The following is a 17,060-nucleotide window of genomic DNA, read 5'->3' on the forward strand; positions in this document are numbered from 1 at the left end:
AGGTTTATTCAGTGCCCAAATAATAGTGTCAAACAGTACCAAAAGTATAGGATCATGCAGTGCCCAAATTATATGATTATACATTGCCGAAATAATAGGGTCCTTAGGTGCCAAACATTTACCAATACCAAACAGTGATCAGATAATATTACCTTACAAGGCATGCATGGAGTGTCAGCTGCCAGGTTTCTGTTTTAGTATTAACCATAATACTTTGTTTTTTGGGTTGTTCCTTAAGGTGGAAGATCTAAATATGGACAACGCAAAACTCCTCCTGCAAATCGACAACGCCAGGCTGGCGGCGGATGACTTTAAAGTAAAGTGAGTGGTGTGTTTCTAATTGTCCCCACTGTGTCCAGCAGCAGAGAGAATGAGATGACGGTTATACATGAAATGTATCTATATTAATGTAATATTCTGCTAATATTTATCACATCAACCAAAGGTTAGAGGCAGAGCAAATTATCTGTGACGGGGTGCACAAGGACACGCAGGGGCTCCGCAAGATGATAGACGACACCAATTTCCTAAGAATGAAACTGGAGTCTGAGGTAGAGACCCTGAGAGAAGAGCTGGCAAACCTTCATAGGGATCACAGGGAGGTGAGTGTGTTGTTATGTCTGCCCCCTATGTACAAGAATATAACTACTATAATACTGCCCCCTATGTACAGGAATATAACTACTATAATACTGCCCCCTATGTACAAGAATATAACTACTATAATACTGCCTCCTATGTACAAGAATATAACTACTATAATACTGCCCCCTATGTACAGGAATAGAACTACTATAATACTGCCCCCCATGTACAGGAATATAACTACTATAATACTGCCCCCTATGTACAAGAATATAACTACTATAATACTGCCCCCTATGTACAGGAATATAACTACTATAATACTGTCACCTATGTACAGGAATATAACTAGTATAATACTGCCCCCTATGTACAGGAATATAACTACTATAATACTGCCCCCTATGTACAAGAATATAACTACTATAATACTGCCCCCTATGTACAAGAATATAACTACTATAATACTGCCCCCTATGTACAAGAATAAAACTACTATAATTCTGCCCCCTATGTACAAGAATATAACTCCTATAATACTGCCCCCTATGTACAGGAATATAACTACTATAATACTGCCCCCTATGTACAAGAATATAACTACTATAATACTGCCCCCTATGTACAGGAATATAACTACTATAATACTGCCTCCTATGTACAAGAATATAACTACTATAATACTGCCCCCTATGTACAAGAATATAACTACTATAATACTGCCCCCTATGTACAGGAATATAACTACTATAATACTGCCCCCTATGTACAGGAATATAACTACTATAATACTGCTCCCTATGTACAGGAATATAACTACTATAATACTGCCCCCTATGTACAGGAATATAACTACTATAATACTGCCCCCTATGTACAAGAATATAACTACTATAATACTGCCCCCTATGTACAGGAATATAACTACTATAATACTGCCTCCTATGTACAAGAATATAACTACTATAATACTGCCCCCTATGTACAAGAATATAACTACTATAATACTGCCCCCTATGTACAGGAATATAACTACTATAATACTGCCCCCTATGTACAAGAATATAACTACTATAATACTGCCCTCTATGTACAGGAATATAACTACTATAATACTGCCCTCTATGTACAGGAATATAACTACTATAATACTGCCCCCTATGTACAGGAATATAACTATTATAATACTGCCCCCTATGTACAGGAATATAACTATTATAATACTGCCCCCTATGTACAAGAATATAACTACTATAATACTGCCCTCTATGTACAGGAATATAACTACTATAATACTGCCCCCTATGTACAGGAATATAACTATTATAATACTGCCCCCTATGTACAAGAATATAACTACTATAATACTGCCCCCTATGTACAAGAATATAACTACTATAATACTGCCCCCCATGTACAGGAATATAACTACTATAATACTGCCCCCTATGTACAGGAATATAAGTACTATAATACTGCCCCCTATGTACAGGAATATAACTACTATAATACTGCCCTCTATGTACAGGAATATAACTACTATAATACTGTCCCCTATGTACAAAAATATAACTACTATAATACTGCCCCCTATGTACAGGAATATAACTACTATAATACTGCCCTCTATGTACAGGAATATAACTACTATAATACTGCCCCCTATGTACAGGAATATAACTATTATAATACTGCCCCCTATGTACAGGAATATAACTACTATAATACTGCCCCCTATGTACAGGGATATAACTACTATAATACTGCCCTCTATGTACAGGAATATAACTACTATAATACTGCCCCCTATGTACAGGAATATAACTATTATAATACTGCCCTCTATGTACAGGAATATAACTACTATAATACTGTCCCCTATGTACAAAAATATAACTACTATAATACTGCCCCCTATGTACAGGAATATAACTACTATAATACTGCCCTCTATGTACAGGAATATAACTACTATAATATTGTCCCCTATGTACAAAAATATAACTACTATAATACTGCCCCCTATGTACAGGAATATAACTACTATAATACTGCCCTCTATGTACAGGAATATAACTACTATAATACTGCCCCCTATGTACAGGAATATAACTACTATAATACTGCCCCCTATGTACAGGGATATAACTACTATAATACTGCCCTCTATGTACAAGAATATAACTACTATAATACTGCCCTCTATGTACAGGAATATAACTACTATAATACTGCCCCCTATGTACAAGAATATAACTACTATAATACTGCCTCCTATGTACAGGAATATAACTACTATAATACTGCCCCCTATGTACAGGAATATAACTACTATAATACTGCCCCCAATGTACAAGAATATAACTACTATAATACTGTCCCCTATGTACAAAAATATAACTACTATAATACTGCCCCCTATGTACAGGAATATAACTACTATAATACTGCCCCCTATGTACAGGAATATAACTACTATAATACTGCCCCCTATGTACAAGAATATAACTACTATAATACTGCCTCCTATGTACAGGAATATAACTACTATAATACTGCCCCCTATGTACAGGAATATAACTACTATAATACTGCCCCCTATGTACAAGAATATAACTACTATAATACTGTCCCCTATGTACAAAAATATAACTACTATAATACTGCCCCCTATGTACAGGAATATAACTACTATAATACTGCCCCCTATGTACAGGAATATAACTACTGTAATACTGCCCCCTATGTACAAGAATATAACTACTATAATACTGCCTCCTATGTACAGGAATATAACTACTATAATACTGCCCCCTATGTACAGGAATATAACTACTATAATACTGCCCCCTATGTACAAGAATATAACTACTATAATACTGTCCCCTATGTACAAAAATATAACTACTATAATACTGCCCCCTATGTACAGGAATATAACTACTATAATACTGCCCCCTATGTACAGGAATATAACTACTATAATACTGCCCCCTATGTACAAGAATATAACTACTATAATACTGCCCACTATGTACAGGAATATAACTACCATAACACTGCCCCCTATGTACAGGAATATAACTACTATAATACTGCCCCCTATGTACAGGAATATAACTACTATAATCATGGCCGGCGCCAGCACCCGGCTTACCCGGGCAAGTGCCGGGGCCCCAGAGGTCCCAGAGGGGCCCACGGCACAAACTGGCAACATAAGTAAACTCAATTACATCGGCATACTTGTTGCCGACGTAATTGAGATAAGCGCTGCACTCACACTGCCGGCGCGGCTGACAGGGGGCGGCACCGCAAGCGGACCCACACAAAACATAATAGCATTGGCGAGGCAGATGTATTTCTGCCGCGGAGCTTCTAATACTGGACGGTACCGACGTGATGACGTAACGCCGCCAGCGTCCCTGCTGCTGCACAGTAGACGCTGCTGTCACTCGGAAGATGTAGCAGATGAAGCGAGCTGCCCTTGAGGTAAGTTAGCGTTTATTATTTTTTTCTGGCCACCAATAATGTGTATTTTATTAATTAATGGAGCCTGTGTCTGTGTAGGGGTGGGGGGTATATTAATTCATGGGGTGCGGGTGGTATATTAATTAATTGAGCCTGGAGTGGGGGGTGTATATAAATTAATGGAGCCTAGGGGAGGTGTATATTAATTAATGGAGCCTGGGGGGGGGGGGTATATTAATTAATGGAGCCTGGGGGGGATGTATATTAATTAATGGAGCCTGGGGGGATGTATATTAATTAATGGAGCCTGGGGGGATGTATATTAATTAATGGAGCCTGGGGGGATGTATATTAATTAATGGAGCCTGGGGGGATGTATATTAATTAATGGAGCCTGGGGGATGTATATTAATTAATGGAGCCTGGGGGGATGTATATTAATTAATGGTGCCTGGGGGGATGTATATTAATTAATGGAGCCTGGAGGGATGTATATTAATTAATGGAGCCTGGGGGGGATGTATATTAATTAATGGAGCCTGGGGGGGGGGGGGATATTAATTAATGGAGCCTGGGGGATGTATATTAATTAATGGAGCCTGGGGGATGTATATTAATTAATGGAGCCTGGGGGGATGTATATTAATTAATGGTGCCTGGGGGGATGTATATTAATTAATGGAGCCTGGAGGGATGTATATTAATTAATGGAGCCTGGGGGGGATGTATATTAATTAATGGAGCCTGGGGGGGGGGGGGGATATTAATTAATGGAGCCTGGGGGATGTATATTAATTAATGGAGCCTGGGGGGATGTATATTAATTAATGGAGCCTGGGGGGATGTATATTAATTAATGGAGCCTGGGGGGGATGTAAATTAATTAATGGAGCCTGGGGGGGGGTATATTAATTAATGGAGCCTGGGGGGATGTATATTAATTAATGGAGCCTGGGGGGATGTATATTAATTAATGGAGCCTGGGGGGATGTATATTAATTAATGGAGCCTGGAGGGTATATTAATTACTGTATTCTGGCTGGGGGGGGGATGTATATTAATTAATGGAGCCTGGGGGGTTGTATATTAATGGAGCCTGGGGGGTTGTATATTAACGGAGCATGGGGGGCTGTATATTAATGGAGCATGGGGGGCTGTATATTAATTAATGGAGCCTGGGGGATGTATATTAATTAATGGAGCCTGGGGGGGATGTATATTAATTAATAGAGCCTGGAGGGTATATTAATTACTGTATTCTGGCTGGGGGGGTGGGTGTGTATTAATTAATGGAGCCTGGGGGGCTGTATATTAACGGAGCATGGGGGGCTGTATATTAATATTGGTATCTGAAGGTTCTACGTTTCTAATGCCACCACATGAGTTCACTGCTAAGGGGCCCAGTGAGGCGCTGTCGCCCAGGGGCCCACTGAAACCTGGAGCCGGCCCTGACTATAATACTGCTCCCTATGTACAAGAATATAACTACTATAATACTGCCCCCTATGTACAGGAATATAACTACTATAATACTGCCCCCTATGTACAGGAATATAACTACTATAATACTGCCCCCTATGTACAGGAATATAACTACTATAATACTGCCCCCTATGTACAGGAATATAACTACTATAATACTGCCCGCTATGTACAAGACTATAACTACTATAATAATGCCCCCTATGTACAGGAATATAACTACTATAATACCGCCCCCTATGTACAAGAATATAACTACTATAATACTGCCCCCTATGTACAAGAATATAACTACTATAATACTGCCCCCTATGTACAAGAATATAACTACTATAATACTGCCCCCTATGTAAAAGAATATAACTACTATAATACTGCCCCTATGTACAGGAATATAACTACTATAATACTGCCCCCTATGTACAAGAATATAACTACTATAATACTGCCCCCTATGTACAGGAATATAACTACTATAATACTGCCCCCTATGTACAGGAATATAACTACTATAATACTGCCCCCTATGTACAAGAATATAACTACTATAATACTGCCCCCTATGTACAGGAATATAACTACTATAATACTGCCCCCTATGTACAGGAATATAACTACTATAATACTGCTCCCTATGTACAAGAATATAACTACTATAATACTGCCCACTATGTACAGGAATATAACTACTATAATACTGCTCCCTATGTACAAGAATATAACTACTATAATACTGCCCCCTATGTACAGGAATATAACTACTATAATACTGCCCCCTATGTACAGGAATATAACTACTATAATACTGCCCCCTATGTACAGGAATATAACTACTATAATACTGCCCCCTATGTACAGGAATATAACTACTATAATACTGCCCCCTATGTACAGGAATATAACTACTATAATACTGCCCCCTATGTACAGGAATATAACTACTATAATACTGCCCCCTATGTACAGGAATATAACTACTATAATACTGCCCCCTATGTACAAGAATATAACTACTATAATACTGCCCCTATGTACAAGAATATAACTACTATAATACTGCCCCCTATGTACAGGAATATAACTACTATAATACTGCCCCCTATGTACAAGAATATAACTACTATAATACTGCCTCCTATGTACAGGAATATAACTACTATAATACTGCCCCCTATGTTCAGGAATATAACTACTATAATACTGCTCCCTATGTACAAGAATATAACTACTATAATACTGCTCCCTATGTACAGGAATATAACTACTATAATACTGCCCCCTATGTACAGGAATATAACTACTATAATACTGCCCCCTATGTACAAGAATATAACTACTATAATACTGCCCCTATGTACAAGAATATAACTACTATAATACTGCCCCCTATGTACAGGAATATAACTACTATAATACTGCTCCCTATGTACAGGAATATAACTACTATAATACTGCCCCCTATGTACAGGAATATAACTACTATAATACTGCCCCCTATGTACAAGAATATAACTACTATAATACTGCCCCCTATGTACAGGAATATAACTACTATAATACTGCCCCCTATGTACAGGAATATAACTACTATAATACTGCCCCCTATGTACAAGAATATAACTACTATAATACTGCCCCCTATGTACAAGAATATAACTACTATAATACTGCCCCCTATGTACAAGAATATAACTACTATAATACTGCCTCCTAGAGGTGAGGTTGTGTGTGGTGTGAGCTCTTGACCCTCCTCATGTCTGGAGCTAGCCCAGGGCGGGGCCACCCTGGGTGGGGAGATTCCCCAGGCAAGGCCCAGGCTTCCAGGCCTACATCGGGAGTGAACTCCCACAAACTTTCTACAAGGGATGCAAATCCCAAAGTGATTTGTAATGAAGATTGTGGACATGATGTTGTTGTTGTGAAGAAAGAGAAAGATTTGAACGTGAATACTGCAGTGAAAGCAGCAAGTCCCATGACCAGCCAGCGTGGAGGAACACAGGTGATGCAGCAGAGTGTGAGATCAGCAGCAGGTGCACAGCCCCCCACTCCTGCACCAAGACAGAGGAGAACGTCCCTGGAGAGACAGACCCTGCAAGAAAACCTGCAGCAGAGGGATGTGGTGTCCAGCATGGCCGCTACAGGCCGCACCAGGTCAGCAGTAAAGCCGCAGACTGTTACCATGAGCACTGCACAGTGTGAACAGGCCCCTGCCAGTGCAAGCCACAAGCCTGGGAAGGAGACAGGTGCACCCAAACCATCTGGAGCTGCACCCCGACCAGCACAGCAGGGGAAGGAGACCGCACGGGCACCGGAGCTGCAGATGGCAGAGGAGATACCGACCCTGGTAAGGAGGATGGGGGAGCTGACTAACCACAAGAAAATGCTGCAAATGCAAATTGACTGTATGTATTCACTTAGAACTGCGCACCCTGAAAGCAGCACCCTGTATAACACTAAGCTGCAGGGACTCGGCATAGAGCTGGCACAGGTGGTCAGGGATATGGACTGTGTCCTGGAGAGGATGGGACCCCTTGCTGAGTCATACAGGAACCAAGAGCGCTTCTCCCAGCAGAGGCAGAGCTGTGACTCTGGGCCCCGGGCCCCTACAGCACAAGCAGGACCTGTCCCCCCACATGTTGCACAGATTATCAAGCCTGCGAGCTTCTCATTCCAGAAGGGACAGACACAAGATCAGCCACAGACCCCCGCAGCGGTCCCAGAGCAGGTGCATGGACCTGTAGTACCACAAGTCCCAGCAGTGTTTGTTGATGGTGGACTTTCATCTATGTGTCTTGGTGATGCGGTGACCCAGGAGAACTCTAATGTGCTTGAGACTGGGGACACTGTTTGACATTCTGCTGTAACTGAGGGGTCGGGGGACAGAGGGGACTCTCAGTCTATCTGGGAGGTACAGCCACCGGAGGATAACATAGAGGTGGATGGGGGGCAGGGGGTGGTGCAGAATGATGCTTGTGACTTCCCCCCTTTAACATCGAGCCCCCTAGTAGAGTCAGGTCCCTCTAGATCAGATCCTCCACCCAGTAATCAGAGTGGGCCCCATCAGGAACCTCCCAGAAATGCCTGGAGCCGCGGCGCTCCCTCTTTCACCTCCGGCGCACACTACACAGGGCAGGCATTTAAGAGGAGGAACGTGGTGCGCTTGAAGATCAGAGGCGCAAAGGAAGATCTCCCAGATAGGAGGTTTGTGGTGCGGGATCTCCTGTGCCGCCAGATGGGGTTCACACCTGATGATATCCTGGCGGTCATCAACCTTCCAGACAGACAGGGCTATGATGTCAGCTTTAAGCTTATGTCCAGTCTGGATAGGTTCTGGGATAAACTCCCCCGGTTCAGGGACACTGATGGCTGGTGTAAGTTTGTGTTTGTCCCCATATCCAGGCCAGGTACCGTGGCGCTGAATATTATATTCTGGAACGAGTCGGTTCCTCCCCAGGATATTCTGGTGTGGCTCAGGCGTCATTGTGATCTGCTGTCAGACCTGACTAAGAACCGAGACGCCGACGGTATCTGGACTGGAGGGTGGAAGGTTCTGGTGAAGCTGAGGCAATACAACAACATTACCCTGCACCTCCCCAACTCCTTCTATATAGGTAGAGAAAAGGGTGTCTGCTTCTATCCCGGGCAGCCACGAAAGTGCTTTAGGTGTGGTAGGATTGGTCACGTGGCCAAAGTATGTACGGTAGTTAAATGCAACCTGTGCGGGGAGATCGGCCATCTCAGTGCCACCTGTGAGACGGTCAAGTGTAACCTTTGCGGAGAGATTGGGCACCCGCACAAGGATTGCCCGGAGGCCTGGCATAACATCGCCAGGGACTTTTCTGATGATGAGATGGTGCAGGAGGCAGATGCCTTAGAGGAGGAGGCCTTGGTGTTGGGGGAAATTCTGACCAGGCGGGAGGTACAGGGGTCAGGTGATGCGGAACCCCAGCAGTCAGACAGTGCTCAGGGGAGTGTGAAGGTTGTAACTCAACACCAACCTCAGGCCGCCACCTCTGTAGTACCCACTGAATATGAGGAGGTGAAAAAGAATAAAAGGAAGAAAAAAGACAAATCCTCCCGTAGGCCTGAGGAGTATAGTGCGGAGCCTAAGACCAGGAGGAAGTCCAGTGGTGATGCCGGGGTCATGGTCCTCTCCAACAGGTTTGATGCTCTGTCAGAGTCAGATGGGGACTTTGAAAAAGAGCTAGAAAGAATTGATAATGAGTGTGAGGTGGACACAGGGGATCCTCCAACTAAGAAGAAGCCCCCTCCTGTAGATACCGCTGAGGATTCAGACATGGAGACAGGTGGAAGACAGGAGGACTTTGACTCTGACTCATGATGATGGGGCTCACTGCTCTGCCTTTTCTGGTTATAATGGCTGGATTCTCTCTAAAAGTTGCTTCTAGCAACGTTAACAGCATTAAAGTAAGAAGGACCAGACACGCTGTGTATGACCACCTGAGATATCTGGACGCTGATGTCATCTTCCTGCAGGAGACCCGTCTGACCACCTTAGGGCATCTCCGTGAGGCTGAGCGTGAGTGGCGGTCTGGTCCTTCTTACTGGTCACTGGCTGTGGAGCCGTACGCCGGGGTCGCCATACTGTTTAACACCACAGACGTGACGGTGCACAGGCTGACGGAGGTCGCTATGGGGAGGTGCCTGGTGCTAGAAGTGACCATCCATGGTAGGCGGCTCCGGCTGATCAACATCTATGGCCCACAGACAGTGACAGAGAGAATCCAGCTGTTTAATGACCTGAAGCAATATCTTTTTACCTCTATCCCTGTTGTAATGGCGGGCGACTTTAATGTTACTTTGACATCGGGTGACAGGTCCTCGGGCAGAGCAGTGGTCAGAGACTCAAAAGTACTACAGAACATCGTATCACAGGCCGATCTATGTGATGTGTTCACCCTGGGTGGTAGGACACCTAAGTACACGTACTCCTGTGCTGACAGACATAGCAGGATCGATATGGCTTTTGTCAGTCCCTCAGAGAATGTAAGTGGGATGAGCGAGAGAGTTGTCCCATATTCTGACCATCTGGCCTTATTGTTTTGTATGGGAGCCTCTAACTGCTCGGACATTGGTCGGGGGTTATGGAGGCTTAATTCTAGCATCCTGGATGATGTCTGTGTCCAGAACTGTGTCCACTCCCTTTTTCAGGACCAGCTCCAGAGAGTAGACTTCTATGACAACATATCTGACTGGTGGGAGAACGTCAAGGAGGAGATCCGGTCCCTCTTAAAGAGACTGTCAGTGAAGAAGGGTAAGAGCAAGTACAGCCAGTATCTCAAGCGGCGGAAAGAATTGGAGTCACTGTATTCGGCGGGAGGGGGGGACAAACATAAAATTGACCGACTGAAATCTGAAATAAAGCAGTATCAGTACAGTCGCTACACGTCCCTGGTTATCGAGCGCGACTATGGAAAACTGGGCGTTCCTGATCCGTATGAAAATTGCCGGGAACGTGTGGCCAAGAAATCGATCACAGGTCTCACTGACTCCCAGGGAGTTTTGCAGGAATCTCGGGAGGGTATCCTGGGGGTGGTGAGATCGTACTATGCTGAATTATTTCAGAAGAAGGTTTTGGATAAAGAGAAAATGGCTCAATTCTTGGAGGCAACTCCAGGTCCTGACACTAAAGATTTGGACTTTTCTCCTTTGACAGCAGGAATAACAGAGGAGGAGGTTAAAGAGGCCATTGATAAGTTGCATCTGAAGAAGGCACCAGGTCCAGATGGGATAACATGTGAATTCTATAAGAAGTTCAGAGACCTCTTAGCCCCGATCCTTGTGGATGTGTTTACTAACTGTCTAGAGAATCACCTGATGCCTCCATCCATGAGAGTGTCCTCCCTTATCCTGCTGTCTAAAGGTAAAGAGCCTAGTGACATCAAGAACTGGAGGCCGATCGCCCTCTTGAATGTCGACAGGAAGATTCTGGCAAAAATTCTGTTTTCTAGATTAGTCTGTTTGTCCCCGGCACTGTTGGCAGGCTCTCAGTACGGCACAGTAAAAGGGCGGAACATCTCTGGAGCAGTTATCTCCATAAGAGAGATGTTTGAGAGATGTAAAGCCCTGAGGTGTGGGAGATATGTTGTAGGTCTGGACCAGGCTAAAGCCTTTGACAGGGTTGATCACGATTATCTATGGGCCACTTTGTCAAAGTACGGTATTCCGGGACAATTTATAGATTGGCTGAGAACTTTATATAGAGAGGCGAAGAGCTTTCCTCTGATCAATGGTTGGCAGGGGGACACTTTTGAAGTAGAGGCCGGGGTGAGACAGGGCTGCCCCCTGAGTCCACTGCTGTATGTGTTTGCCATAGACTTGTTTCTGCGATCACTGCAGCGGTGCGATTTTCAGGGGGTGCCGGTCCCCCATTGCTTGCCTTTGAAGGTAGTCGCCTACGCGGATGATGTGACTGTGGTGATATCTGAACCTCGTGAGGTGGAGATGTTGTCTGCAGCCATCAGAAGTTACTCAGAGGCCTCCGGGTCTCTGGTCAACCTAGAGAAGAGTCAGGCTTTCTGGACATTGGATACTGCTCCTGGCTTTGATCTGCCACAGTTCGCCAAGGCCTCCACCCATATTAAAATCCTTGGGGTTAAATTCGGGAGGGAAGATAATGCCAAACTAAATTGGGAAGAGAAGTTGGAAGCCGGAAATGCAAAGGTTCAGCGATGGAAGAACTGGAGGCTGACCTATAGAGAAAGGGTTACTCTGCTGAAGACTTACCTGGTCCCTGTCTTCCTCTACGTCTCTGTCGTCTTTCCTTTGCCAGAATCTTTCTCCGCTAGGCTCTTTAGCCTGTTCTTCCAGCTTTTATGGGGGAACAGGTTGAACCCAGTAAAAAGAGGGATCACCTACCTGCAGAGGAGAGAGGGTGGGCTGGATATGTTAAATCCAAGGGTTTTCTTTGACTCCATGTTTCTGAAAGTCAATTTTGGTTGCCTGGACTCAAACAATGGTCTCCTGTGGGTAAGTAGTGTCAGGGACTGGATATTGCCTTTTGCAGAGTCTTGGGTGCGAGGCGGCAGTCTCAAGAGGGGCCGATGGACTCCTGGCTTCCTCCCCCAGTATCTGGAGTATGGTCTCAGGTGCATGAAAAAGTGGAGGCTAGACAAGATATTTTTGGAGAGTAGGACCAGGAAGGCGCTGTATACTAATATCTGTAGGACCTTCTATACTGTTCAGCCAGCTCTGAGGGACTGCACAACGGCCACCCTGCAGGAGAGTCTGAAGCTCCTCAAGAGTCCGAGACTTCCCGCAAAGTTCTATGACATCGCCTGGTTATCTTTGCATGGGAAGCTCTTTGTCAGAGGAAATTTAAAGTTTCTGAGTGTCACTGACCGTTTGTGCCCCTTAGGATGTCAGCTGGAGGAGACTATGGAGCACTTTACCACCGAGTGCCAGGGAGGGAGGTGGATATGGCAGGAGGTGTCCCGCAGGCTTAGGATACCAAGTCTACAGTCTCTCAAATACCCAGAGATAATCTATGGTATGACTTCACAAGTAACCGGCATCGACAGGGGGACCATGTATCTGATCATCACCGTTCTCAAATATTACCACTGGCACACCAGGACCAGAGTGTCTGCGCACAGCGAGTCCTTCCAGCCTATGACCGCTGTAACCCAAATACTATCAGAGCTGAGGTGGATACGATCCATAGAGATTAGCAAAAAGGGTAATTATGTTGAGTTATGGAGGAACATATATCTGGGGTAATTGATCATGTCATGTAATTTCCTAATTTCCCTTCTTACCAGTGATGGATTTTGTTTAAGTTAATATTATCATCAATTTATTATATTCTGATATGTATGATTTCTGTTAAATAATTGTTTGATCATTCTGATGAGAATGTATTGTTATATATATTTTTTTTTGTCTGTTTTTACTAATAAAAATTGCCCCCTATGTACAAGAATATAACTACTATAATATTGCCCCCTATGTACAAGAATATAACTACTATAATACCGTCCCCTATGTACAAGAATATAACTACTATAATACTGCCCCCTATGTACAGGAATATAACTACTATAATACTGCCCCCTATGTACAGGAATATAACTACTATAATACTGCCCCCTATGTACAGGAATATAACTACTATAATACTGCCCCCTATGTACAGGAATATAACTACTATAATACTGCCCCCTATGTACAGGAATATAACTACTATAATACTGCCCCTATGTACAAGAATATAACTACTATAATACTGCCCCCTATGTACAGGAATATAACTACTATAATACTGCCCCCAATGTACAAGAATATAACTACTATAATACTGCCCTCTATGTACAAGAATATAGCTACTATAATACTGCCCCCTATGTACAGGAATATAACTACTATAATACTGCCCCCTATGTACAAGAATATAACTACTATAATACTGCCCCCTATGTACAGGAATATAACTACTATAATACTGCCCCCTATGTTCAGGAATATAACTACTATAATACTGCTCCCTATGTACAAGAATATAACTACTATAATACTGCTCCCTATGTACAGGAATATAACTACTATAATACTGCCCCCTATGTACAGGAATATAACTACTATAATACTGCCCCCTATGTACAGGAATATAACTACTATAATACTGCCCCCTATGTACAAGAATGTAACTACTATAATACTGCCCCTATGTACAAGATTATAACTACTATAATACTGCTCCCTATGTACAGGAATATAACTACTATAATACTGCCCCCTATGTACAGGAATATAACTACTATAATACTGCCCCCTATGTACAAGAATATAACTACTATAATACTGCCCCCTATGTACAAGAATATAACTACTATAATACTGCCCCCTATGTACAAGAATATAACTACTATAATACTGCCCCTATGTACAGGAATATAACTACTATAATACTGCCCCCTATGTACAAGAATATAACTACTATAATACTGCCCCCTATGTACAGGAATATAACTACTATAATACTGCCTCCTATGTAAAGGAATATAACTACTATAATACTGCCCCCTATGTACAAGAATGTAACTACTATAATACTGCCCCTATGTACAAGAATATAACTACTATAATACTGCCCCCTATGTACAGGAATATAACTACTATAATACTGCTCCCTATGTACAGGAATATAACTACTATAATACTGCCCCCTATGTACAGGAATATAACTACTATAATACTGCCCCCTATGTACAAGAATATAACTACTATAATACTGCCCCCTATGTACAAGAATATAACTACTATAATACTGCCCCCTATGTACAAGAATATAACTACTATAATACTGCCCCTATGTACAGGAATATAACTACTATAATACTGCCCCCTATGTACAAGAATATAACTACTATAATACTGCCCCCTATGTACAGGAATATAACTACTATAATACTGCCTCCTATGTAAAGGAATATAACTACTATAATACTGCCCCCTATGTACAAGAATATAACTACTATAATACTGCCTCCTATGTACAAGAATATAACTACAATAATACTGCCTCCTATGGAAAAGGAATATAACTACTATAATACTGCCCCCTATGTACAGGAATATAACTACTATAATACTGCCCCCTATGTACAGGGATATAACTACAATAATACTGCCCCCTATGTACAGGAATATAACTACTATAATACTGCCCCTAAGTACAGGAATATAACTATTATAATACTGCCCCCTATGTACAGGAATATAACTACTATAATACTGCCCCCTATGTACAAGAATATAACTACTATAATACTGCCCCCTATGTACAAGAATATAACTACTATAATACTGCCCCTATGTACAAGAATATAACTACTATAATACTGCCCCTATGTACAAGAATATAACTACTATAATACTGCCCCTATGTACAAGAATATAACTACTATAATACTGTCCCCTATGTACAAGAATATAACTACTATAATACTGCACCCTATGTACAAGAATATAACTACTATAATACTGCTCCCTACGTACAAGAATATAACTACTATAATACTGCCCCTATGTACAAGAATATAACTACTATAATACTGCCCCCTATGTACAGGAATATATCTACTATAATACTGCCCCTATGTACAAGAATATAACTACTATAATACTGCCCCTATGTACAAGAATATAACTACTATAATACTGCCCCCTATGTACAGGAATTTAACTACTATAATACTGCCCCCTATGTACAGGGATATAACTACTATAATATTGCCCCCTATGTACAAGAATATAACTACTATAATACCGTCCCCTATGTACAAGAATATAACTACTATAATACTGCCCCCTATGTACAGGAATATAACTACTATAATACTGCCCCCTATGTACAGGAATATAACTACTATAATACTGCCCCCTATGTACAGGAATATAACTACTATAATACTGCCCCCTATGTACAGGGATATAACTACTATAATATTGCCCCCTATGTACAAGAATATAACTACTATAATACCGTCCCCTATGTACAAGAATATAACTACTATAATACTGCCCCCTATGTACAGGAATATAACTACTATAATACTGCCCCCTATGTACAAGAATATAACTACTATAATACTGCCCCTATGTACAAGAATATAACTACTATAATACTGCCCCCTATGTACAGGAATATATCTACTATAATACTGCCCCTATGTACAAGAATATAACTACTATAATACTGCCCCTATGTACAAGAATATAACTACTATAATACTGCCCCCTATGTACAGGAATATAACTACTATAATACTGCCCCCTATGTACAGGGATATAACTACTATAATATTGCCCCCTATGTACAAGAATATAACTACTATAATACCGTCCCCTATGTACAAGAATATAACTACTATAATACTGCCCCCTATTTACAGGAATATAACTACTATAATACTGCCCCCTATGTACAGGAATATAACTACTATAATACTGCCCCCTATGTACAAGAATATAACTACTATAATACTGCCCCCTATGTACAGGAATATAACTACTATAATACTGCCCCCTATGTACAGGAATATAACTACTATAATACTGCCCCCTATGTACAAGAATATAACTACTATAATACTGCCCCTATGTACAAGAATATAACTACTATAATACTGCTCCCTATGTACAAGAATATAACTACTATAATACTGCCCCCTATGTACAGGAATATAACTACTATAATACTGCCCCCTATGTACAGGAATATAACTACTATAATACTGCCCCCTATGTACAAGAATATAACTACTATAATACTGCCCCTATGTACAAGAATATAACTACTATAATACTGCCCCTATGTACAAGAATATAACTACTATAATACTGCCCCCTATGTACAGGGATATAACTACTATAATACTGCCCCCTATGTACAAGAATATAACTACTATAATACTGCCCCCTGTGTACAAGAATATAACTACTATAATACTGCCCCCTGTGTACAAGAATATAACTACTATAATACTGCCCCCTATGTACAAGAA

The 17,060-nt window shown here is 41.8% G+C and overlaps 1 protein-coding gene across 2 annotated transcripts in view; it reads left to right on the forward strand.

The window, feature by feature from the left end:
- LOC140075961 (keratin, type I cytoskeletal 18-like) overlaps positions 1-17,060 on the forward strand; it is a 51,559-nt gene that overhangs the window by 2,119 nt on the left and 32,380 nt on the right. For both annotated transcript variants that reach the window (XM_072122419.1, XM_072122418.1), the window contains exons 2-3: positions 239-321; positions 446-602. In XM_072122419.1, the coding sequence (XP_071978520.1) occupies positions 239-321; positions 446-602 (240 nt within the window). The remainder of the gene's footprint in view (positions 1-238; positions 322-445; positions 603-17,060) is intronic.

Source organism: Engystomops pustulosus, chromosome 8 (assembly GCF_040894005.1).
Source record: "Engystomops pustulosus chromosome 8, aEngPut4.maternal, whole genome shotgun sequence".
NCBI lineage: Eukaryota > Metazoa > Chordata > Amphibia > Anura > Leptodactylidae > Engystomops > Engystomops pustulosus.